The following is a 24992-nucleotide window of genomic DNA, read 5'->3' as shown; positions in this document are numbered from 1 at the left end:
GGTAGGAGGCTTAGCTATTACTTAGTTCAACTCTCTCTTTTTTACAGTTGAGGAGGCAGAGATTTAGAGAAAGTAAATTTTGCCTAGATCTTCTAGCGCTACATTGAACACAAGGGTTGAGTGGTTATCTCGTAACTTGTTTTTTAGATATGTTCATTTGTGTTGTATTCTACCTATAAGTGATATGATGTGGGATTTGCCTTTCTCTTTCTGACTCATTCCACTTAGTATGATAATCTCTAGGTCCATCCTTGTTGCTGCAAATGGCACTGTTTCATTCTTTTACGGCTGAGTAATATTCCATTGTGTATAAAGATATAGATAGTGCTGCTATGAATATTGGAGTGTGTGTATCTTTTCTAATTGGTACTTTTGTTTTTTCTAAATGTGGACCCTAGAGTGGAGTTGGTAGTTCTATTTTTAGTTTTTTAGGGGACCTCCATTTTGTTTTCCACAGTGGCTGCACCGATTTACATTCCCACAGTGTTCAAGGGTTCTCTTTTCTCCATATTCTCTCCAACAAGTTATTTGTAAATTTTTTGATGATGGTCATTCTGACACATGTGCTATCTCATTGTGATTTTGATTTGCATTTTTCTAATAGTTAGCTATGTTGAACATCTTTTCATGTGCCTGTTAGCTGTATGTCTCTTTGGAGAAATGTCTACTCAGGTCTTCTGAACATTTTTTGATTGGGTTGTTATTTTGATACTGAGTTGTTTAAGCTGGTGTATATTTTGGATATTAACACTTTGTTGGTCACATCATTTGCAACTTTTTTCCCATTCCATAGATTGTCATTTTGTTTTGTGGTTTCTTTTTCTGTGCAAAATTTTTAGGTCACAACTGCTAATTTTTGCTTTTTTTCCCCTTTTGCCTTAGGAGATCAAAGACAATATTGCTATGATTTATGTCAAAGGATGTTTTGCCTATGTTCACTTCTAGGAGTCTTATGGTTTCAAATCTTTCATTTAGGTCTTTAAGGCATTTTGAATTTATTTTTATATATGGTGTGAGGGAATGTTTTAATCTCATTGTTCACATATAGCTGTGCAGTTTTGGTATCAGGCTAATACTGGTCTCACAGAGTGAGTTAGGAAGTATTCTGTTTTCTGGAAGAGTTTGTAAAGAATTGTTAATTCTTTAAACATTTAGTAGAACTTAGCAATAATACCACCTGGCCCTAGACTTTTCTTCATGGAAAGTTTTTAATTGCTAACTTAATCTATTTGCTAGTTAAAGCTCTATTCCCAGCATTTATATTTCTTATTGAGTCAAATTTGGTATTTTGGTCTTCCTAAGGATTTGCCCACTTTATCGTTATCTAATTTGTTATATAAATTTTTAAAGTTATATAAGTGTTCATAATATTCATTTATAAGGGGCTTCTCAGGTGGCAGTGATGGTAAAGAATCTGCCTGCCAATGAAGGAGACATACGAGACATGGGTTTGATCCCTGAGTCTGACAGATCCCCAGAGGAGAAAATGGCAACCCACTCCAGTATTCTTGCCTGGAGAATCCCATGGACAGAGGAGCCTGGTGAGCTACGGTCCATAAGGGCACAAAAAGTCAGACAAAACTGAAGTGGCTTAGCATGCACACACATTCCTTTATGTTTTTTATTTCTGGAAGGTTGGTAGCTACATCCCACCTTTCATTTCGGATTCTAGTAATTTGATTCTTCTTCCTCCCTGGCCCCTTCCCTCTCTTCCTCTCCTCTCCCCCTCCTCCTCCCCTTCTTCTCAGTCTAGCTAGCTTTGGTTTCATTGATTTGCTCTATTGCTTTTATATTCTCTATTTCATTTACTTCCACTCTAGCCTTTATTTCTTCCTTATGCTTGCTTTGGATTGACTCTGCTCTTCTTTTGCTAGTTTCTTAAGATAAAAAATTATTGATTTGAAAGCAAAACTATGGAGATAAAGTTAAGTAGTTGCCAGAGGTTAGGGGAGAGGGAGTGACAAATAGGTGAAGCACGGAGGATTTTTAGGGCGTTGTAGTATCCTATAAGACACTGTAACGGTGGATGCATAACAATTACATGTTTGTCAAAATCCATATAATGTACAACATCAAGTGTGAACCCTAACATAAACTATGGACTTTAGACGATAAAGATGTATCAGTGTAGATTCATCAATTATATCAAATGGACCACTCTGGTGTGGGTTGCTGATAGTGGTGGGGAGGTTGTGTGTATCTGGGAGCAGGGGTTATATGTTCCCATATAAGGTACAGAAGTCTTCGTACCTTCTCCTCATTTTTGCTGTGAAATTAAAACTGCTCTAAAAAATAAGACCATTAAAAATCAAAAGTAATTTAAAAAGAATTTAAAAACCTCACAAATTAAGGGCACATGTCTCTCCCCTAGATCTGAAGTCTTGTTCTACAAGATCCCTGTGATGGCCCAGAATGTGATGGTATCAGGACATTCAAACCTGCTACTCTCACTATCCCTATTAGTGTCCCCCAGTATAGGCTGATCCAGTTATTGTTATTATATGCTACCAAATTATTCACATTATAATTTCTCCCATGCTTAATTAATTACTTAGAAATTCTCTTTTACTTTATAAATGGAGAGAGAGGTCAGAATTTCTAAGTAAATTACTTTTTGATCAAAGAATGCTATTTGTATGTTATTAATTCATTTGAGTTTGTTAAGATTTGATTTATGGTCTAATATTAGTCATTATGTGCTTGAAAAGAATGTGTATTCTCTACCAGTTGAATGAAAAAAATCTACATACTTTCATTAAACCGAACTTATTAACTATATAGTTAAAATCTTTACCTGTACGAAATTTTTATCCACTTATCCTGTGGATAAAATCATCTATTATGATTACGCATTTCAGTTTCCCCAAGAATTTTTATTAATTTTTGATAAAACTGATATATTTGAGGAATTTGACAAAAGTACAAATTCATTTGTGTACAAATGACTCATTTGAAAAGACCCGGATGCTGGGAAAGATTGAAGGTGGGAGAAGGGGACGACAGAGGATGAGATGGTTGGACGGCATCACTGACTCAATGGACATGAGCCTGAGTCAACTCCAGGAGTTGGTGATGGACAGGGAGGCCTGGCGTGCAGCAGTACATGTGATCTTAAAGGGTTGGACACGACTAAGCGACTGAACTGACTGACTGATACGCATTCAGAATTATTATATTTTTCAGATTAATTGTTCCTTTTATTCTTTGTTTAATATACTTTTACTTCCAACAAAATGTTTTGCCTTAAAGTTTAATTTAACATACATAGCTATGCCAGCCTCCCTACTATTAAAAAAGGTTGATTTTGAGATCTTACTCTTTATAGGCTTTTATAGCTGTAGATTTCTTTCTAAGTGCCAATTATAAGCATCATCCCATAAGTTTTGGTATATTGTGGTTCTGTTTTCATTCATCTTTGCATATGTCCTAATTTTCCTTCTGATTTCTTCTTTATCCATTGGTTATTTAGGAGTGCCTTTTAATATCCATATGTTTGCAAATTTCTTGAATTTCTTGTATTATTGATTTCTAATTTCATCCCATTATGTTTGGAAAACATGCTTTATATGATTTTAGCCCTGTTAAATTGATTATTTTATGGCTTCAAATGCCTTTTATTCAAAACATCTTCAATGTCCATTATTTAAGTTATTAAGTTTTCAGTACAAAGTTCTTAATTTTCTTAGTTAATTCCTAGACACTTTATATTTTTCATTGAGAGGTTCTCATTTTGTTATGTGTTTCTTTATTATTGGTTTGAGAATCGCTATAATTTTTTTATGCTAACCATGTAGCTAGAAAACTTGCTTAGCTGTCATTTGAAATGTGAGTTTATAAACCTGCTGCCATTAAAAGTGGATGACCCTTAGAGGCTGTTGACCTTTTAAAAAGTCAAAGGTAGTTTTGGGAAGAGGGAATTTTGAAGTCTCATTGGCCATCTGTGGGTCTGGAAAGGCCTCTCCAGCAAGAGTCACAGGGCTGATTGTATAGTTCTGAGCTATATTTGAGGGAAACTCCCTAGTTTTTACAATATTTCCATGGAAATCAAAGTAACACTGGGCCAAATATTTGGGTTAAAAACAGACAAATGAAAGAGCATGCAAGAAGATCCTTTTTCTATACTGTCCGATATTTATTAGTACTTGGATCAGAGAAACCCAAAGTGCACCATAATGGAGGGGTTCTGGAATTCCAGGCTGTCCTGTGGTCTATAGACTGCAAAGCTCCAGCTTGTCACGCTGAAGCAGGTCTGCCCAGGAAGTAAACCTACAGCTGAATCAGCAAAGACTATAAGAGAAGAACTCTGTTCTAACTGGGCCTTGTCGGTGAGAGATACTGATATAGAGAATAGAAGGAAGAGTTGGTGATGTCATCCTCATCAGGAAAACTGTACAGTTCCATGATTTGGGTGATGTCAAATGCATCAGAGTACAAAGCAGGAACTGAGGCCACTAGCCTCTCCAACTGAGGATCTTGCATTTGGACATCAGTTGTAGGAATCTCCATGATCATAGAGTCCCCTGCCCAGGGGAAAGGGTCTAAGGGCTGAGATGAGAGGGAGTTACAGGAATCTGAAACTTCAAGGAGAAAAGAATGAGGGCTGGTGGATGCTGTGGGCACATCCTTGGCTGGAAGGACCTGGCTTGGTGGCTTTAGTGATTGCTGCTCTTGCTGCTGCTGCTGCTTCTTCATTTTGAACCGCCGGTTCCTAAACCAAATCTGGAGTGGGGAAAGAGAGGAAATTATGGTCTGTTACTGGAGAAGGGGTTTGAGGCTTTTCCTGAGTCAAAAAATTCATATTGTAACTCTCATGTTCTCTCCAAGTCACTATGATACTGAGTTCTGAGAAAGCAGAGGTAGGTAAGAATGGAGTCAATAGTAACCGCGAGGGATCTGGGCTGGGCCCCGGAAGAAAAAGAAACAAAGGAAGTATTTTTCAGAGCTTGTGCTGGGAGCTCGGAGAAAAGGTCCTGAACTCTAGAAAAGCAAAGGAGAGGTGCATAATTCGAACTGAAGGATTTTCAAAGACTATTAGAAGGCTTCTACAGTGAGATATTTAGAAGAGATGGCAAGAAGACATAGAAAAACTGTACAAAAAAGATCTTCACGACCCAGATAATCACTATGGTGTGATCACTCACCTAGAGCCAGACATCCTGGAATGTGAAGTCAAGTGGGCCTTAGAAAGCATCACTACGAACAAAGCTAGTAGAGTTGATGGAATTCCAGTTGAGCTATTCCAGATCCTAAAAGATGATGCTATGAAAGTGCTACACTCAATATGCCAGCAAATTTGGAAAACTCAGCAGTGGCCACAGGACTGGAAAAGGTCAGTTTTCATTCCAATCCCAAAGAAAGGCAATGCCAAAGAATGCTCAAACTACCTCACAATTGCACTCATCTCACACGCTAGTAAAGTAATGCTCAAAATTCTTCAAGCCAGGCTTCAACAGTACATGAACCGTGAACTTCCAGATGTTCAATCTGGATTTAGAAAAGGCAGAGGAACTGCTAACATCCGATGGATCATCGACAAAGCAAGAGAGTTCCAGAAAAACATCTGTCTGCTTTATTGACTATGCCAAAGTCTTTGACTGTGTGGATCACAATAAATAACCTGTGGAAAATTCTGAAAGAGATGGGAATACCAGACCACCTGACCTGCCTCTTGAGAAACCTATATGCACGTCAGGAAGCAACAGTTAGAACTGGACATGGAACAACAGACTGGTTCCAAATAGGAAAAGGAATACGTCAAGGCTGTATATTGTCACCCTGCTTATTTAACTTATATGCAGAGTATATCATGAGAAATGCTGGGAGGGATGAAGCACAAGCTGGAATCAAGATTGGCGGGAGAAATTATCAATAACCTCAGATATGCAGATGACACCACCCTTATGGCAGAAATCAAAGAACTAAAGAGCCTCTTGATGAAAGTGAAAGAGGAGAGCGAAAAAGTTGGCTTTTTGAAGCTCAACATTCAGAAAACTAAGATCATGGCATCTGGTCCCATCACTTCATGGCAAATAGATGGGGAAACAGTCTAAACAGTGTCAGACTTTATTTTGGGGGGCTCCAAAATCACTGCAGATGGTGACTGCAGCCATGAAATTAAAAGACACTTATTCCTTGGAAGAAAAGTTATGAACAACCTAGACAGCATATTTAAAAGCAGAGACATTACTTTGCCGACAAAGGTCCATCTAGTCAAGGCTATGGTTTTTGCAGTGGTCATGTATGGATGTGAGATTTGGACTATAAAGAAAGCTGAGGGCTGAAGAATTGATGGTTTTGAACTGTGGTGTTGGAGAAGACTCTTGAGAGTCCCTTGGACTGCAAGGAGATCCAACCAGTCCATCCTAAAGGAGATCAGTCCTGGGTGTTCATTGGAAGGACTGATGTTGAAACTGAAACTCCAATACTTTGGCCACGTGATGGGAAGAGCTGACTCATTTGAAAAGACCCTGATGCTGGAAAAGATTGAGGGCAGGAGGAGAAGGGGACAACAGAGGATGAGATGGTTGGATGGCATCACCAACTCAATGGACAATCTGGGAGTTGGTGATGGACAGGGAGGCCTGGCGTGGTTCATGGGGTCACAAAGAGTTGGACGCGACTGAGTGATTGTACTGAACTGAATAGTGAACAATATTGTAACAAAAACTTGGGGGCTCAGCAGACTCAAAGGTTGGAGTTGTTGTCTGTTGGTAATGTTGTGAATAAATGATTGCAGGGTTTTGCTAGAGAAGACCCTAAATGAGAGTGTGTCTGGATGACAGCATTTCTCTCATGTGAATTCTGTCATGCCTCTGGAGTTCCAATTCCAGTGATACCTACATGCATTATCTCTGTAACCCAGCCACTTTGCTCCCAAATCTCAGTTTTCCTCATCTTTTAAACTAGATGATAATAAAGCCAACATGTATTAATACAGCGTGCCCAGCTCAGTACTAGCACACAGCAGGGACTCAATAAATGAAGTGTTACTGTTTTACGGAGGGAATTTCCAGGCTGAACAGTAGAATGTTATTTGAATGAGGGTTCAAAGCACATCTCCGATGATCAGACAGACCTTTACTGTTGACTCTGGTAGATTGAGTCTTAAAGCAAGTTCTCTCTGGAGGTTTTTATCTGGAAACATGTTGCAGCTAAACAGAGCCTCCAACTCCTTATACTGTGTGTGGGTGAACGAGGTGCGTTCATGACTCTTCTTCCATTTTGCTGTGGAGCAAGAGATAGAGAGGAGGTGGTCACATAACACAATTCCCTTCCCACTCAAATCTCCCAGGACACCACCGCTGTGAATTTCCTGTGACCTCTCCCCTCAACCAGGCTTGGAATCCAGATTAAGTAAGTTCCCGGGTCTTGACTCTAGGATGCTGAGTCCTGTGAAACTTAGTTTGTTCCTGTTGGGAAATGTTACCTCTTTAACTTTCTCTGTACTCGGTTCTGTCTGTCCTGGCTAACCTCAGGGCAGCAGACAGTGGTCTCCCTTGTCTTCTTTCCCACACTTTGCTTCTTTTAGAAACTGAGAAGGAACCTCATGTTCCCTACAGCTGAATATATAACACATTCTTCAAAATGGTTTCCTCTTTTTATTTATTTATCAGAAACCTAGTCTATCTAATTTGGAAAATGGGATTTTTCTTCTCCAGGCTTTATGAAGCTCTATTCCCTCCTCTGGGAAGAGGTTCATAGAAATGAGATATAACTAAAGATGTGGAGACAATTGAAAAACTATGGAATTTTTTTTTTAAATGGCAATGGAGAGAAGGAAATTTTCTAAGAACACATGATTAAGAAAATTTGCTGAAAAAGAGCTGCAGACACTGAATAGACTGATAACAACCACCCCAAAACATAGGTAAGTTATAGAATTCAAGCCAATGCTGTGCTAATTCTCCTGTTATATGCCCATTTCGGTACAAGGAAGAAATCTTCACTCAGGCCTCATTAATGTATTTGAAGTTCCTAACATCAATACTAAAATCAGATAAGAATAAACACTACCAATAAAACTATAAGACTAACTCCGGGAGTTGGTAATGGACAGGGAGGCCTGGCATGCTGCGATTCATGGAGTCGCAGAGTCGGATACGACTGAGCAACTGAACTGAACTGAACACCACTTATGACCATACATGGAAATACCTTTTATAAAATGTATTAATATAATCACATATTTGTTGTTGTGTTGTTGTTTAGTCACTAAGTCGTGTCTGACTCTTCTGTGACCCCATGGATTGTAGCCCACCAGGCTCCTCTGTCCATGGGATTTCCTAGGCAAGAATACTGGAGGGGGTTGCCATTTCCTTCCCCAAGGGATCTTCAGTCTTTCTGACCCAGAGATGCAAGCTGAGTCTCCTGCATTGGCAGATGGATTTTTTACCACTGAGCCACCAGGGAAGCACAATCATATATATAAATGTATATATGCCTAAACTTATAGTATCTAATTTAATTTTAAAGTTCATATACAAGTATTTTAAATCAAATATAGAAAATATTGAGCTTCCTAGTTGACACTAGTTATAAAGAGTCCACCTTCCAATGCAGGAGATGCAGGAGACCTGGGTTTGGTCCATGGGGTGGAAAGATCATCTGGAGTGGGAAGTGGCAACCCTCTCCAGTATTCTTGCCTGGAAAATTCCATAGACAGAGGAGCCTGGCAGGCCAAAGTCCATGGAACTGCAAAGAGTCGAACATGACTGAGCACAGCACAGCATATAAAGTATTAATTTATAAATATTTATTTTTCTACTTGCAGTACAAAACTATTCAAACTATTTGCATTTACCTTAAATAGCCATGTCTTCATTGACACTCTGATCCTATTAATTAAATAGTGTAGTTTTACCAGGCGCATAGTCTTTACTTTGAAATAAATTTTTTTGTGATACAGCACTTTTGTAATGTGTTTGTGAAATGCTATTACTAGAAATTTCATTTTAAGTTACGAGAAACTGATATAATACTAAGATAACTGTTTTGCCCCAACATTCATCCTGTAGGGTATATCTGATCTCTACAACTTACTAGTTACCATATTTAAAACAAGGAAATGTTTTGTTCATGCATTTGGGTAAGTCGTGTATGGAACTAGTACAAGATTGAAGCCATCTTTGTTCCCCAGCCACTTAATTATTCTCTAGAGTTGTTCTGTATACTACTGTAGCCACTACTCAACACAGCTATCAAACACATAAATGTACCTAGCTCTACCAAGGTACTGAATTTTTGATTTTATTGAATTTTAGCTTAAACTTTAAATGCTGATATTTAATCCAGTTATTGGGAAGCTTTTTAGTATGCTTAGAACAGCTTGCATATGTGACTATACTCTTTCAACTGTAAATTTTATGAATTCTAAATTCAGAGTAAGTATTTCTGATGAAAATTTAGCATTTAGATTGTGATATGCCAATAAGTACAAATTATTCACTGGATTTCAAAGTTTTGATATGAACAAAAGAATGTAACTATCTCATTGGACTACATTTTGTCTGTTTAGCAAAAAGATGTTATGGGTTAAGATGTGAAATCTCATATATATAATATCAGATTTTTAATTATGTATTAAAAATAAAAGTAAAGGCTTTAAATTTATTATCTCTTTGTATATTAAACATAAATGTAAAAGTAAATTAAATAAAAAGCTCATAGGTAATAAAATGGAAAAGATTAACCTTTGTGTATATGTTTAACTTTTTATATACTCTTAAATTATTATCAGCTTGCTCTGTGTTTTTTGTAATGTTACCCCTTTTAGTAAGGCTATAACATTTTTTTTTTGCCTTAAAGATTTATGCCTATATCCTGAAATTCTTCTGAAAACTCATTTCTGTATTTATCAAATGGATCTTGGAGCTGTTGACTGTGGCTCTTCCCAATTATCTGTGCACAAAGATTCAGAAGGAAGATAGCAGGTAATTATCAGGGCTTAAGTCAAGGAGGAAACCACCACCCCCTCCCCAAACATCAATAAGGATACACGGTAAAGTTCAGAACATTCTGAGAAAAGCCATCTGTGAAAAGATGCTTTTAGACCTACAAAAGTTGAAATAATCCATCACCAGCCGATCTGTACTATAGGATATGTTATAGGTCATCCTTCAGACAGAAGGAAAATGTCATCTATCTGAAAGGACTTGTATCTGTAATAGACATCTCAAAATAAGACAACAAATATTCCGATTAAAAATCCTATTATTCTAGTTAATAGATTTGAATGAGCTTTTCAGCAAAGATGTATAAATGGACATGCAGAAGAATGTAGAGAAATTGGAATGTTCGTACAACAACTGGAAACTGCAGGTTGGACTGTGAAATGATAGAGTCACTTTGAAAAACTGTCTGGCAGTTTCTTCCTAGGAATCTACCCAAGGGAATAAGAACATTTATCTATGCAAAGATGTATACCCAACTCTTCATAGCAGCATTGTTCATAACTGCCATGTTGGTAACAATCCAAATCTCCTTATTGGATGAATACACTACACAAACTGTGTATTCATCCAATGGAATGCCATTCAGCAATAAAAGTAATGGATCACTGATGTATTTTACAATTTGAATGAACCTCAAAATCACTATGCTAAAGAGATATATATTTGCTGAGACTGAATGATAGACTCATGAAATTATACTATTCTGTTTTTATTTTATTTTTTTTTGGCCACATTGCACAACTTGTAGGATCTTGGTTCCCCAACCAGGGATTGAAACCAGGCTGCAGCAGTGAAAGCACCAAAACCTAACCCCTAGACCACCAGGGAACTCCTCTCTGTTTTTGTTTATATTCAAAATTTTCTATATAGTAAAATGTTAAATAAACAAGTAAAATGTAATATTCAGCGATTATTTTTTCCAAAAGGAAATGGATTCATCCTGAGATGAACTGTTATGAGCAGGAACTATGTTTGTTAAGGTAAGTGCTGCAAGTGAAGGGGAGTTTGTTGTTCGTTCGCTCAGTTGTGTCCAACTCATTGTGACCCCATGCACAGCAGTACGCCAGTCCCTGTCCTTCTGTCCTTCACTATCTCCTGGAGTTTGCTCAAACTCATGTCGATTGATTTGGTGATGCCATCCAACCATCTTATCCTCTGTTGCCCGCTTCTCCTCCTGCCCTCAATCTTTTCCCAGTGTCAGGGTCTTCTCCAATGAGTCAGCTCTTCGCATCAGGTGGCCAAAGTATTGGAGCTTCAGCTTCATCGTCAATCCTTCCATGAATATTCAGGGTTTATTTCCTTTAGTATTGATTGGCTTGATCTCCTTGCAGTTCAAGGGACTTTGAAAAGTCTTCTCCACACCACAGTTCGAAAGCATTGATTCTTTGGTGCTCAGCCCTTTTTATGGTCCAGCTCTCACATGCATACATGAACACTGGAAAAACTATAGCTTTGACTATAGAGACCTTTGTCAACAAAATAGTGTCTCTGCTTTTTAATATACTGTCTAGTTTTGTCATAGCTTTTCTTCCAAGGATCAAGCATCTTTTAATTTCATGGCTGCAATCACCATCCACACTGATTTTGGAGCCCAAGAAGATAAAGTATGACACTGTTTCCATTTTTTCCCCATCTATTTGCCATGAAGTGATGGGACCAAATGCCATGATCTTAGTTTTCTGAATGTTAAGTTTTAAGCCAGCTTTTACACTCTCCTCTCACTTTCATCAAGAGGCTCTTTAGTTCCTCTTCACTTTCTGCCATAAGGGTGGTATCATCTACATATCTGAGGTTGTTATATTTCTCCTGGCAATCTTGATTCCAGCTTGTGCTTCACCCAGCCCTGCATTTCACATGATGTACTCTGTATAGAAGTTAAATAATGGTGACAATATACAACTTTGACACACTCCTTCCCCAATTTGGAACCAGTCCATTGTTCCATGTCTGGTTTTAACTGTTGCTTCTTGACCTTTATACAGGTTTCTCAGGAGGCAGGGAAGGTGGTCTGGTCTTCCCATCTCTTGAATTTTCCAGTTTGTTGTGATCTACACAATCAAAGGCTTTAGCATAGTCAATAAAGCAGAAGTAGATGTTTTTCTGGAACTCTCTTGCTTTTTCTATGATCCAACAGGTATTGTAAATTTTATCTCTGGTTCTTCTCCCTTTTCTAAATCCAGCTTTTACATCTGTAAGTTCTTGGTTCAGATACTGTTGAAGCCTAGCTTGAAGGATTTTGAGCATTACCTTGCTGGCATGTGAAATTGGAGCAATTGTGTGGTAGTTTGAATGTTCTTTGGCATTGCCCTTCTTAGGGATTGGAATGAAAATGGACCTTTTCCAGTTTGTGGCCATTGCTGTTTTCCAAATTTGCTGTTATATCGAGTGTAGTACTATAATAGTAGAAATTTTGTTACAAAATGTAGTTTTCTAGAAATGTGATCACAGATTAGTTCAATTCTTCACCTTAGTTTCATCAAGCAAAGGGAATGCTCTGAATGTCTATTTACTTTATAATAAAAATTGTAATGTATTACATGAATGTATTAATTTAAGTCATTACTACACATGAAACAATAATACATACCACATAACATGTCCTGCATTAATATTTTATTAATTTTGTTATTGTAGGATATTTGTCAGTAAAAATGAAGTCTTTGCTTGAAGTTACAAACTACATTTAACATAGACTGTGTAACTTCATCACATTTCTGATAATTAGTTCATTGCCATGACTCTACTGATCTTTTATAACAATTAACCTACTCAACATATCAAGTGTAAATTAGGAAAGTGTTGCCAGTTAATTAGCTAAGTGGTTTTATAGAAAATAATTCTTCTATAAGATTTATTGCATGTGGGATGAGCACACACACACACAGCTATATATAAGACAGATGACTGATAGAGACCTACTGTACAGCACAGGGCACCCTATCCTATATTCTATGATAACCTATATGAGAAAAGACTCTGAAAAAGAATGAATATGTGCATAACTAAATCATTTTACTGTACACCTGAAACTAATACAGTATTGTAAATCAACTATACTCCAATAAAATTAAAATATTTTTTAAAATCTAATATGTTGAGGGAAAGGGGTTGCATGTCAAAAGTTTCTTTCTTCAAACAAATATTTGATGGATTCCCACATATCTACTGAAATAAAAACTAATTAATACTAAAAACAAAACCAAAAAACCGTGTTGCTCACTCCTATTTCCCAATATAATATGAACAGGAGGTATACTTTATTGAAAACTAACAAATTTATACCTTTCACTGTCGAAGGCCCGGGTTTGATCCCTGGTTGGGGAGTTAAGATTCCACATGTCGTAGGTCGTGATGAAAAAAATCCTATGTACAATAACATCAAAATATATATTATAAAATGCCTAAGAATACATTTTAATGAAATGTATAAGGACTATATGAAATAAGCTATAAGATTGTTTTAAAGAGCATAAATGATTTAATTAGAGAAATATATTCTTAAATGACTAAACATTTAAAATGTCAACTTCCCCTTCCAAATAACCATATAATTTCATTGTAATCTTAATCAATATCTAAGTAGAAATCTTTACTGAGCTGGACAAGCTGATCCTGAAATTGAGAAGAGAGTGCAAAACTTGCCCAGAGTCGGGCTTTTAAACAAACCAGCCCTGGCAGCTGCAGCAACAGGACAGACTGAGTGACAGAAGCATTGACGCAGAGGGAGCTCTTGGCTGCAGAGCCCCTCGGACAGTGTGAGAGGTATTAGCTCTTATGAGTTTGCACTATGTGTGAGTATAAGCTAGCAGTTCTTGGTTCAGGAGTCATTGGAAAATTGACTCTCACTGTATACTTTATTCAAGGAATTTTTGTTGAAAATATAATCCTACCATAGAAGATGATGATAGAAAGCAAGTTAAAGTAGATGCAAAACAGTATACGCTTGAAATCTTGGATAATATAGAAATAGGCCATTTACAGTGATGATAGATTTGTACATGAAACATGGACAAGGCTTTGCTTTATTTTATTCCTACACAGCACAGTTCACATTTAATGATACAAAAGATCTGAGAGAACAGATTCTTTAAGTTAAAGACGTTGATAATGTTCCAAAATTCTGGTTGGTAATAAGCATGCTGTGGAAGATGACAGAGTTGTAAGAAAGGAACAAGGTGAAGTCTAGCAAGAAAATGGAACAACTGCATGTTCTTAGGCTCCTCTGCAAAATAACTGTTAATGAGATATTTTATAATCTAATGTGGCAAATTAGTAGGAAAACTCCACTGTCTGGGAAGGCCTGCAAAAAGTCTCCATGTTGTCAGCTTTAATAGGCTAAATGAATTGTAACTCTGAGCCAAGTCTGAAGAAATGTTGCCCAATACAACAGTGCTACCAGTTATAGACGACTTTGAGTAGTACTGACACCTTTAACAATATTATCTTCCAATCAAGCACACAGAATGTTTTTCTGTGTATTTCTGTACTCTTAATTCTCTAACCCAGGAAAATATCAAGATTCAAAACTGAAGTATGGTTTCTACTGAATGGATATTGCTTTTCACCATCATAAAACATAAAAGTTGAAAAATCGTCAGTAGAACCATCATAAGTCAGGGACTGTCTGTACATATTTCAGAATTCATCAAGATACAACTTTGACTAGGAAAACTTTAAAGTTATTTACTTTGCTGCCTGAATAAAATGAGAGTTCTGTTACTAAGGTACAATTTATAAAAATAAATCTGTAAATCTGTGTATGTATTAATACACAACTACTCTCCCTATATAAAATGATATTTTTCCTGTTTGCCCACAATATTGGACCACAATATTCTTGTGTGATATTGTGATGTATAACATATATATATTTTAGTCTTTGTCCATGGCTCCTGGCTCACAACTCCCCAAATTCTTAGAATTTCCTAAGCCATCAGAGCATGGGAGCATCTTTTGTTATAATACTTCTGTCTTTTTTCCTCAGTTTTTGAAATTTCTCCAGAGCCATCAAGGTGAAATGAATGTCTTGATATTCACATTAAGCTCCTTTCAACTGCAACTGACTTCATGTTAATGAAATGGCCTTAACTGATTTTGTTAATGAGGTGTCTTTTGGAAATCTTCTAAAGATGGGGGACTAGTTGCCCAGGGAACCAACTCTAATTAGAGGACTGGAAATTTCAACCCTACATCATGATTTTTAGGGAGGGGAGAGGGGCTGGAGTTTGAATCAGTCACCAGTGGGCAGTGATTTAGTCAATTAAGATTATATGATGAAGCTTCCATTAAAAAAAGCAAAAAGGATGGGAGGGTTCAGAGAGCCTCTAGGCTGATGAACCAGATCACATCCACAGGCTGCCTGCTGCTAAGTCACTTCAGTCTTGTCTGACTCTGCGACCCCATAGACAGCAGCCCAACAGGCTCCGCTGGCTGCCTAGCCAGCTCTAAACTCATGAGCACAGAAGCTCTTTTGTTTGAGTCCTGTGTATGTCTTCATCCAGCTGTTGATTCTTATTCTTTAATATCCTTTGTAATATAATGGTACTCAGGTAAGTAAATGGGCTTCCCTGGTGGCTCAGATGTTAAAGCATCTGCCTGCAATGCGGAAGACCTGGGTTCGATCCCTGGGTCGGGAAGATCCCCTGGAGAAGGCAATGGCAACCCACTTCAGTATTCTTGCCTGGAAAATCCCATGGACGGAGGAGCTTGATGGGCTACACCCCATGGGGTCACAGAGAGTCAGACATGACTGAGCGACTTCACTTTCACTTTCAAGGACGGTGTCATGGAAACCTCTGATTTATAGCCAGTTGGTTAGAAGCACAGACAACCTGGCCTTGTGACTGAAGTAGGAGTAATCTTATGGGACTAAACTCTTAACCTATGGAATCTAATGGTTTCTCTGGGTAGATAGCGTTAGAGTTGAGTTGAATTGTAGGATACCCAGCTGGTGTCAGGAGAAACGCGGGGGAAAAAACCTGCATAACACTTTATCAGAAGTGTCAGGATTGTATTCGCCCTTGGAAAAGAAGCTTTCTATATTATTCTTTCTCTTTGCTTCAGTCTTTCTCTTCTAGAAAAACATTCTCACTTGCTCTATATCTTGTGTTCTCAGTTTATCTATCATAATTTGATTAGACATGGGCCAAAGTCACTTGATCTTGATATGAAATTTATAACTTCCCCCTTTATGATAGGAATAGTTTTTGAATATATTTTTGAAGAGATATATAAGAGATATAACAGGAAATTCTCTGGCTTCCCAGTGGTTAGGACTCTGCACTTCCACTGCAGGGTTCCTGGCTGGGGCCAAACAAACAAATGAACAAAACCCCAAAACCAAGGGCACCAAAATCACAACTAGTTGTTAAACAACCATAGACAGAAAGACACTGGAACCCACCAAGAAAAGATACCCCACATCCAAGGACAACGGAGAAACTCCAACAAGATGGTAAAAGGGGCTCAATCACGATAAAATAAAATCCTATACCTGTTGGGTGACCCACAAACTGGAGAACAATAATACCAAAGAAGTTCTCACACTGTTGTGAAGGTTCTAAGCCCCACATCAGGCTCCCCATCTTGGGGATCAGCAAAAGTACTGAGAATTCCTAAGGAATCTGACTTTGAAGGCCAGTGGAATTTGATTACAGGACCTCCCTAGGACTGGGGAAAACAGAGACTCCACTCTTGGAGGGTCCAAACAAACCTTGTGTGCACCAGCACCCAGGGAAAAGGAACAGGGACCCCATAGAACAGTGAGTCAGACCTACCTGTGAGTGTCTGAGGACCTCCTGCAGAGCTGTGGGTCAGCAATGGCCCACCATGGGGACAGGGGCACTGGCAGCAGCAGTCAGGTGGAAATCCTCTTGGAGGTTGCCGATAGCCATGCCATACATAGAGCCCCTAGACTCCAGGACTGGGTTACCTCAGGCAAAACAACTAACAGGGAGGGAGTGCAACCCCACCCATCAGCAGACAATTGGATTAAAGCTTTACTGAGCATGACCCTGCCCACCAGAGCAAGACCCAGTTATCCCCACAACCAGTCCTTCCCATCAGGAAGCTTGCGCAAGCCTCTCATCCTCATCCACCAGAGGGCACAAGAACTACAATCCCATAGCTTCCAGACCTAGTACCACAATCACAGAAAGCTAACCAAAATAAGAAATAGGATTATGTCCCAGATAAAGGAACAAGATAAATCCTAGATAAGTGGAATGGATAAATGACCTGCAAGGTGAAATGGTGGAAATCATTGTTGTAAAACAGAATATAGAAGAATGAAAAGAAATAAAGACAGCCTAAGAGAACTCTGGGACAACATTAAATGCACCAATATTCGCATTATAGGTGTCTCAGAAGAAGAGAGAGAGAACAACCCTGAGAAAATATTTGAAGAGATAATAGCTGAAAACTTCCCCAACATTGGAAAGGAAATAGTCAGCCAAGTCCAGCAAGCTCAGAGGGACCCAGGCAGGATAAACCCAAGGAGGGACACACCAAGACACATACTAATCAAACTGACAAAAATTAAAGACAAATGTAAGATGTTGAAAGCAACAAGGGAAAAAGACAAATAACATACAAGGGAAATCCCATAATGTTATCAACTGATTTCTCAACAGAAACTCTACAAACCAGAAGGGAATGGCACAATATATTCCAAGTGATGAAAAGGAAGACCCTACAAACAAGAGTACTCTACCTAGCAAGACTCTCCTTCAAATCTGATGGCAAAACCAAAAGCTTTCCAGACAAAGTTAAGAAAATTCAACACCATTAAACCAGTTTTACAACAAATGCTAAAGGAACTTCTCCAGGCAGGAAACACAAGAGGAGGGAAAGATCTCCAAAAAACAAACCCCAAACAATTAACAAAATGATAATAGGACCACACATATAGATAATTACCTTAAATGTAAATGGATTAAAGGGTTTTCCTGGTGGCTCAGCTGGTAAAGAATCTGCCTGCAGTGTGGGAAACCTGGGATTGATCCCTAGGTTGGGAAGACCCCCTGGAGAAGGGAACAGCTATCCACTCCAGTATTCTGGCCTAGAGAATTCCATGGACTATAGAGTTTATGGGGTCACAAAGGGCTAGACATGACTGAATGACTTTCACTTTCACTTTCTTTCAAATGGATTAAATGCACCAATAAAAAGACATAGAATTGCTGGGAGGATACAAAAACTAAGACCCACAAATATGTTGTCTACAAGAGACCCACTTCAGACCTACAGACATTTACAGACTGAAAGTAAGGGGATGGGGGAAGTTGTTTCATGCAAACGGAAATCATAAGAAAGCTGGCATAGCAATACTCATATGAGACAAAATAGGCTTTAAAATTAAGACTGTTATAAGAAACAAAGATACTACGTAATCATGAAGGGTTCAATCCAAGAAGATATGACAATTATATATATATATATATATATATATATATCTCCAACATAGGGGCACCTTAATATGTAAGGCAAATATTAACAAACATAAAGGGAGAAATTGACAGTAACACAACAATAGTAGGGGACTTTAATATCCCACTTTCATCAATGGACAGATCAGACAAAATCAATAAGGAAACATAGACCTTAAGGAGAAATATCATATGAAAATTTAAATATTTGGAATCTAAAAAGAAATGATACAAATGAACTAACAAAACAGAAAGAGACTCACAGACTTAGAAAACAAACTTATGGTTGCCAGAGAAGGGAAGGAATAGTTAGGGCCCTACTTTCACTTCAGTTGGGAAGATCATGTGAAAAAAAAAGAGGTGAAAATTGCTAAGTTGTGTCCTATTCTTTGTGACTCCATGGACTATACAGTCCATGGAATTTTCCAGGCCAGAATACTGGAGTGGGTAGTTGTTCCCTTCCCCAGGGGATCTTCCCACCCCAGGGATCAAACCCAGATCTCCTGCATTGCAGATTTTTTACCAGCTGAGCCACAAGGGAAGCCCAAGAATACTGGAGTGGGTAGCCTATCCCTTTTCCAGTGGATCTTCCTGACCCAGGAATTGACCTGGGATCTCTGGCATTCTGGGTGGATTCTTTACCAACTGAGCTATCAGGGAAGCCCTATTGGGAAGATACACACTGTTATGGATTCATGTATGTGCATGTATGGCTGAGTCCCTTTGCTGTTACCTGAAACTATCATAACATTGTTAATTGGCTATATGTCAATGCAAAATAAAGAGTTGAAAGTGAAAAACAAAAACAAAAAAAGATATAATAAATAACTTTTAAAACAAATCCAAAATACAATTAGAGGGTCCCATGTAAAGAGGGCAACAGTGTAGGAGAGTAACACTCACTGGCACCAGCTGGTATCTGTGACTCATCCTGGAAGTTCGTGCTAGAATCATCCATGTAGACAAAAGGGTCTGGCAGGGGATTCTCTTGGACCATGTTGTTCATCAGGGGTGCTGACATCTGGCAAGGAAAGTCTTTATGAGAAAGAAGACACTGATGAAATCATTCATTCACTTGGAAGCAATGTTTTCAAGAGGACTAGGTTTACTGTAGCAATCTCTGATAAATAAAGTTAACCCCTGGAGTCTCCACTTCTGATATAAATGACTCACATTTTATACCATAGGAAAATACTCCAGATGTATTAATCAAAAATGAAACTTTGGAAATATTAAAAGAAAATGTGTGCCAAGCCCTCAGAATGGGAGAAAATAATAGTAGATGAAACATTTGACAAAGGATTAATCTCAAAAATAAACAAGCAACTCATTCAACTCAATACCAGAAAAATGAACAACCCAATAAAAAAGTGGGCAGAATACCTAAACAGACATTTCTCTAAAGACATACAGATAGTTAATCAAAACATGAAAAGACTCTCAACATCACTCATTATTAGAGAAATTCAAATCAAAACTACAATGGGGTATCACCTCACACCAGTCAGAATGGCCATCATCAAACAATAAATGCTGGAGAGGGTGTGTAGAAAAGGAAACTTTCTTGCACTGTTGGTGGGAATGCAAATTGATACAACCACTACAAAAAACAGAATGGAGAGTCCTTAAAAATATAGGAATAAAACTACATACCATATGACCCAACAGTCCCACTACTGGGCATATACCCTGAGGAAACCATAACTCAGAAAGACAGATGCACCCCAGTGTTCATTGCAGCACTATTTGTAATAGCCAGGACATGGAAGCAACCTGGATGTCCATCAGCAGATGAATGGATGAAGAAGCTGTGGTGCATATACACACTGGAATATTCCTCAGCCGTAAAAGGGAATGCATTTGAGTCAGTTCAATGAGGTGGATGAACCAAGAGTCTATTTATACAGAGTGAAGTAAGTCAGAAAAAGACAAATACCATGTATTAATGCATATATATGAAATCTAGAAAGATGGTACTGATGAACCTATTTGAGGGCAGCAGTGGAGGTGCAGACACAGAGAACAGACTTGTGGACTCATGGTGGGGGAAGGAGAGGGGGTCACGAACACTGAAACATATACATTGCTGCTGCTGCTAAGTCGCTTCAGTCGTGTCCGACTCTGTGCGACCCCATAGATGGCAGCCCACCAGGCTCCCCTGTCCTTGGGATTCTTCAGGCAAGAACACTGGAGTGGGTTGCCATTTCCTTCTCCAATGCATGAAAGTGAAAAGTGAAAGTGAAGTCGCTCAGTCGTGTCGGACTCTTCGCGACCCCATGGACTGCAGCCTATCAGGCTCCTCTGTCCATGGGATTTTCCAGGCAAGAGTACTGGAGTGGGGTGCCATTGCCATGTGTAAAATTAGACAGCCAGTGGAAATTTACTGTATGATGCAGGAAGCTCAAATCCCGTGCTCTGTGATATCCTGGAGGGGTAGGATGGAGTGGGAGGTGGGACAGAGGTTCAAGAAGGAGGGGGCATACAAATACCTATGGCTGAGTCATGTTGATATATGGCAGAAACCAACACAATATTATAAAACAATTATCCTCCAATTAGAAATAAACTTAAAAAATATATGTCAACATCTTTGTGACAGAGTAAGGGGATATTTTCTTCAGTAAGATTGTTGAAACAGTCCATACATGAAAAGATGGACAAATTAGACAATTAGACTACATCAAATGACATTAGATTTCTCATCAGAAACTGAGGAAGACAGACAGTAGAACAAAATCTCTGAAGTACCAAGATAAAAGGATTGCCAACTCATAATTGTATATCCAGAAAAATATCTTTCAGTGGAGGACTTTCCTGGCAGTCGAGTGGTTAAGACTTAGTCTTCCATTGCACAGGGTGCAGGTCTGATCCCTGGTTGGGTAGCTAAGATTCCACATGCCTCATGGCCAAAGAACCAAAGTGTAAAGCAGAAACAATATTGTAACAAATCAATAAAGACTTTATAAATGGCCCACATTAAAAAAAATCTTAAAAAAGATGAAGGTGCAATGATAACATTCTCAGATTAAAAGAAACTATCAGGTCTGTGGCCATTAATCCTGTTCTTTAGAAATATTAAAGCAAGTTCTTCAGACTAAAGGGGAACTTGGAGCTTTAGGAGTGAAGAGCCACAGAAATAGTAACTATCTGATTAATATAATAATATTTGGAGATGTTTTCCATGTCAGACATCTAAATGCTTCATATACGTGATTCATTTAAACTTCAACAAACACATGGGGAGAAGTACAGTTGTTAGTATCCTCTTGTAAATGAAAATCAAGATCTTAAAGTCTGTGCAGATAGACAAACTGGAAAAGGTTTTATTAACTCCTGTGTGCAGAATATAAATCCCCACACACTTCCCCAGGAAGAGCATCCTGAGAGTCTACACCTTGTACGTTCTAAGCTGCCTTAGTCATATATGACTCTTTGTGACCGCATGGACTATAGCCTGACAGGGTCCTCTGTCCATGGGATTCTCCAGGTAAGAATACTGGGATGGGTTGCCATTCCCTTTTCCAAGGGATCGTCCCGACTCAGGGATCGAACCCACATCTCTTGAGTCTCCTGCATTGGCAAGTGGGCTCTTTACTACTAGCGCCACTTGGGAAGCCTGAGTCTACAGCTTAAGCTGGCATATTAAACAAAGAAGTACAGGTTTCATCAGGGCTTCCCCTGGTAGATCAGTGATAAAGAATCTACCTGCCAATGAGGGAGATATGGGTTCGATTCTTGGGTCGGGAAGATCCCCTGGAGAAGAAAATGGCAACACGCTCCAATATTCTCGCCTGAAATATGCCATGGACAGCACTTACTCAGCAAATATTTATTGCCCGCCTTCTACAGTCTGTTCTTATCAGCCTGGTGATTCTGCAGTGAACAAAACATACAAAAACTGCTTCTATGATAGAGCTTCTGATGATGAACAGTCTAATGAGGACTTTTCAAAGTCCAAGCTAGCACAAACTGGGGAAGTATGCGAGCCCTGTGAAGCAGACACCAACCTTCATAATAAGGAGTCTCACATGTACTACCTGAGTTTCAGAAAGCAATCAGATCACCTGATCTTCCCTCTGTCCTCAATTTACAATGCTGTAACAGTCCCCTCCAGTGGGGATGGAGCTGAGTGATTTTCCTCTTTTTTAAAATAATTTTATTTTTATTTTTGGCTGCACTGGTCTTCATTGCTGCCCGCAGGCTTTCTCTAGTTGTGGCGAGTGGGAGCTATTGTCTCGCTCCAGTGCCTGGGCTTCTCATTGCTGTGGCTTTAGGCACGTGGGCTTCAGTAGCGGTGGTTCCCTGGGTTCTAAGCGAGGGTTCAGCAATTGTGGTGCTTGGGTATTGCTGCTCTACTGTATGTGAGGCTGAACCCGCATTCCTTGCATTGGAAGGCCAATCCCCATCCACTGTGCCACCAGGGAAGTTCCCAATTTGCATCCTTAATCTTGCTCATTTGGTCTTTTAAATCCTTTTCGACCACTTAAACCCCACATTTTGGAGCCCTCCCATCCACCACTTCCCATGCTCACCTGTCATAAATTCCTTTGGAGTGCCCATTTTCAAGCTGATCTTTATGCAGTTCCTTAAGTGTGTTCTTATGGTGAGATACCCTGTATTTAAACATAACTTGATACTATCAGACCCTTGCACCACCCAGACACATCCCTATTGTCCCACCCTTCATTCATTCAATCATTTATTTATTCAATAAAAGTCTGCTTAGAGACTGATTAACTGTTGTTGGAAATAGTCATTATTCTCTTTATACTCAGACTCCCTACCTTTGATCACCCCTTTAAGCTGGCTCCTGTGTTCTTTGATAGCCCCATTTCCTTACTTTTACACTTGCATTATTTAAAGTTATAGGTCTGTCTCTTTAAAACAGCAGTTCAACTGGAGACTTTTAACTTGGATTAAGTCCATTAATGTTTGATAGGATAATGATTAGTAATGTATGTGGACAGATTTCTACTTCCTTATCTTTGTTGTTTTTTGTTTTCTTTTTTTTTTTTTTGTTTTTACTTTGCCTGCCTTCTATTGGATTGGTTACATGTATTCCCCACCCCCTCCCACAATGGTGTATAAGTTATATACAGGGCTTAAAATCATCATTCGTTTTTTCACATAAATACTTAAAATATTTTGACTTAGAAATTCAAACATTAATCTGTTTCTTTTCTTCCAAACAATGAAATGCTCTTTGAATTTTTAACAGAGAATTCCCCATCTTCATTCTTTTGTATTATTTTTGTCTACTATTTTACCTCCTTTTAAAAAATTTTGTTGAAATATAGTTGATTTACATTGTTGCATTAATTTCTTCTGTACAGCAAAGTGACCCAATTACCAAACTTGCTTTTATACCCTTAAAAGTCATCATTATTATTTTTGTCTTAAATATTTATTTAGATTTAACCACTGATTTATCAGGTTCTTTGGTCATTATTGCTTTTTTCATCCTCTGTTTTCCTCATGGGCACAGTTTTATTCTTTCTGGAGTAGCATCATTAGTTGGTTTTTGTGATGGTCTACTAATTGTAAACATTTTAAAACTGAAAATATATTGACTGCATTGCCAATCTTGCATAATAAGTTAGGTGACAATAGAAATCATTTGAGATGTCTGCTGGAAAGCAAACTTTTATTCTTTTATAGGTAATTTTTCTCTACTCTCTAGCTGCTTTTAAAAGAATTATGCTTTGTCCATGGTTCGTATTTTTTGCCTCTCAGTGTCTAGGCTGGATTTATATTTATCCTGTCCATATCTCACTATATGTCTTCAATCTAAACAGTCTTAAGTTTCTTCAATTATGGAAATTTCTGAGTGATTAATTCTTTGAATATTGGCTTTTCTCTGTTATCTCTACTAGCTTCTTCTGGGATTGCCATTCGATTTATACTAGACCTTATCTTTCTTTTCTTAATATTTTTTAACTGCTGAGCTCTAGTTTAGCCATAATGCTCTATATTTTTCACTCTGGCTGATGCTTGCTGTTGACCTTTAATTTTGATTTCTTGGTGGTGCTTTGCTCACCCACCCCTGCCACCATTTTCCTCAAAATGATTGAAGGTGTACTCATTCTTTCATTAGTTTTTTGAATTCATCCACTCATCACTTATTTTTCCCTCAAATTTATTAATTTATTATTGACATAATAACATATTAGTTTCAGGTATAGACATAATGATTCAGTATTTGTAAATATTTTGAAATGATCACCACAAATCTAGTTAACATCCTCAGCACACATAGTCTCAAAACTTTTTTTTCTTGGGATGAGATTTTTTAGATTTACTCCCTTGAAAAGAGAAAGTGAGTCACTCAGTCATGTCTGACTCTTTGTGACCCCATGGACTGTAGCCCACCCGGCTCTTCTGTCCATGGAATTCTCCAGGCAAGAATACTGGAGTGGGTTGCCATTTCCTTCTCTAGGGGATCTTCCCAACCCAGGGACTGAACCCAGTTCTCCCACTCTGCAGACAGACTCTTTACCAACTGAGTCACCAATAGCTTCAGTTCAGTCGCTCAGTCGTGTCTGACTCTTTGCGACCCCATGAAAGGCAGCATGCCAGGCCTCCCTGTCCATCATCAACTCCCACAGTTAACTCAGAC

General features: G+C 38.4%; 2 protein-coding genes and 1 pseudogene across 6 annotated transcripts in view; 2 read left to right on the top strand and 1 right to left on the bottom strand.

Moving 5' to 3' along the window:
* The window catches only part of POLQ (DNA polymerase theta), a 150310-nt gene that overhangs the window by 784 nt on the left and 124534 nt on the right, over positions 1-24992 (top strand). For all 5 annotated transcript variants that reach the window (XR_011249399.1, XR_011249400.1, XR_011249398.1 and 2 more), the window contains exons 2-4: positions 7659-7867; positions 9805-9929; positions 10877-10930. The gene's annotated coding sequence lies outside the window, so the exon portion shown is untranslated. The remainder of the gene's footprint in view (positions 1-7658; positions 7868-9804; positions 9930-10876; positions 10931-24992) is intronic.
* ARGFX (arginine-fifty homeobox) lies at positions 4148-13288 on the bottom strand. Its single transcript, XM_070292386.1, is given in 4 exon segments — positions 4148-4311; positions 4314-4719; positions 7076-7319; positions 13233-13288. Coding segments are annotated over 4 exon segments (870 nt in total).
* On the top strand, positions 13738-14281 carry LOC138421241 (ras-related protein Rap-1b-like; annotated as a pseudogene).

This window comes from Ovis canadensis, chromosome 1, assembly GCF_042477335.2.
Source record: "Ovis canadensis isolate MfBH-ARS-UI-01 breed Bighorn chromosome 1, ARS-UI_OviCan_v2, whole genome shotgun sequence".
Lineage (NCBI taxonomy): Eukaryota > Metazoa > Chordata > Mammalia > Artiodactyla > Bovidae > Ovis > Ovis canadensis.
The sequence above is the reverse complement of the archived record's forward strand: the minus strand, read 5'-3'. Positions and strand labels throughout refer to the sequence as shown.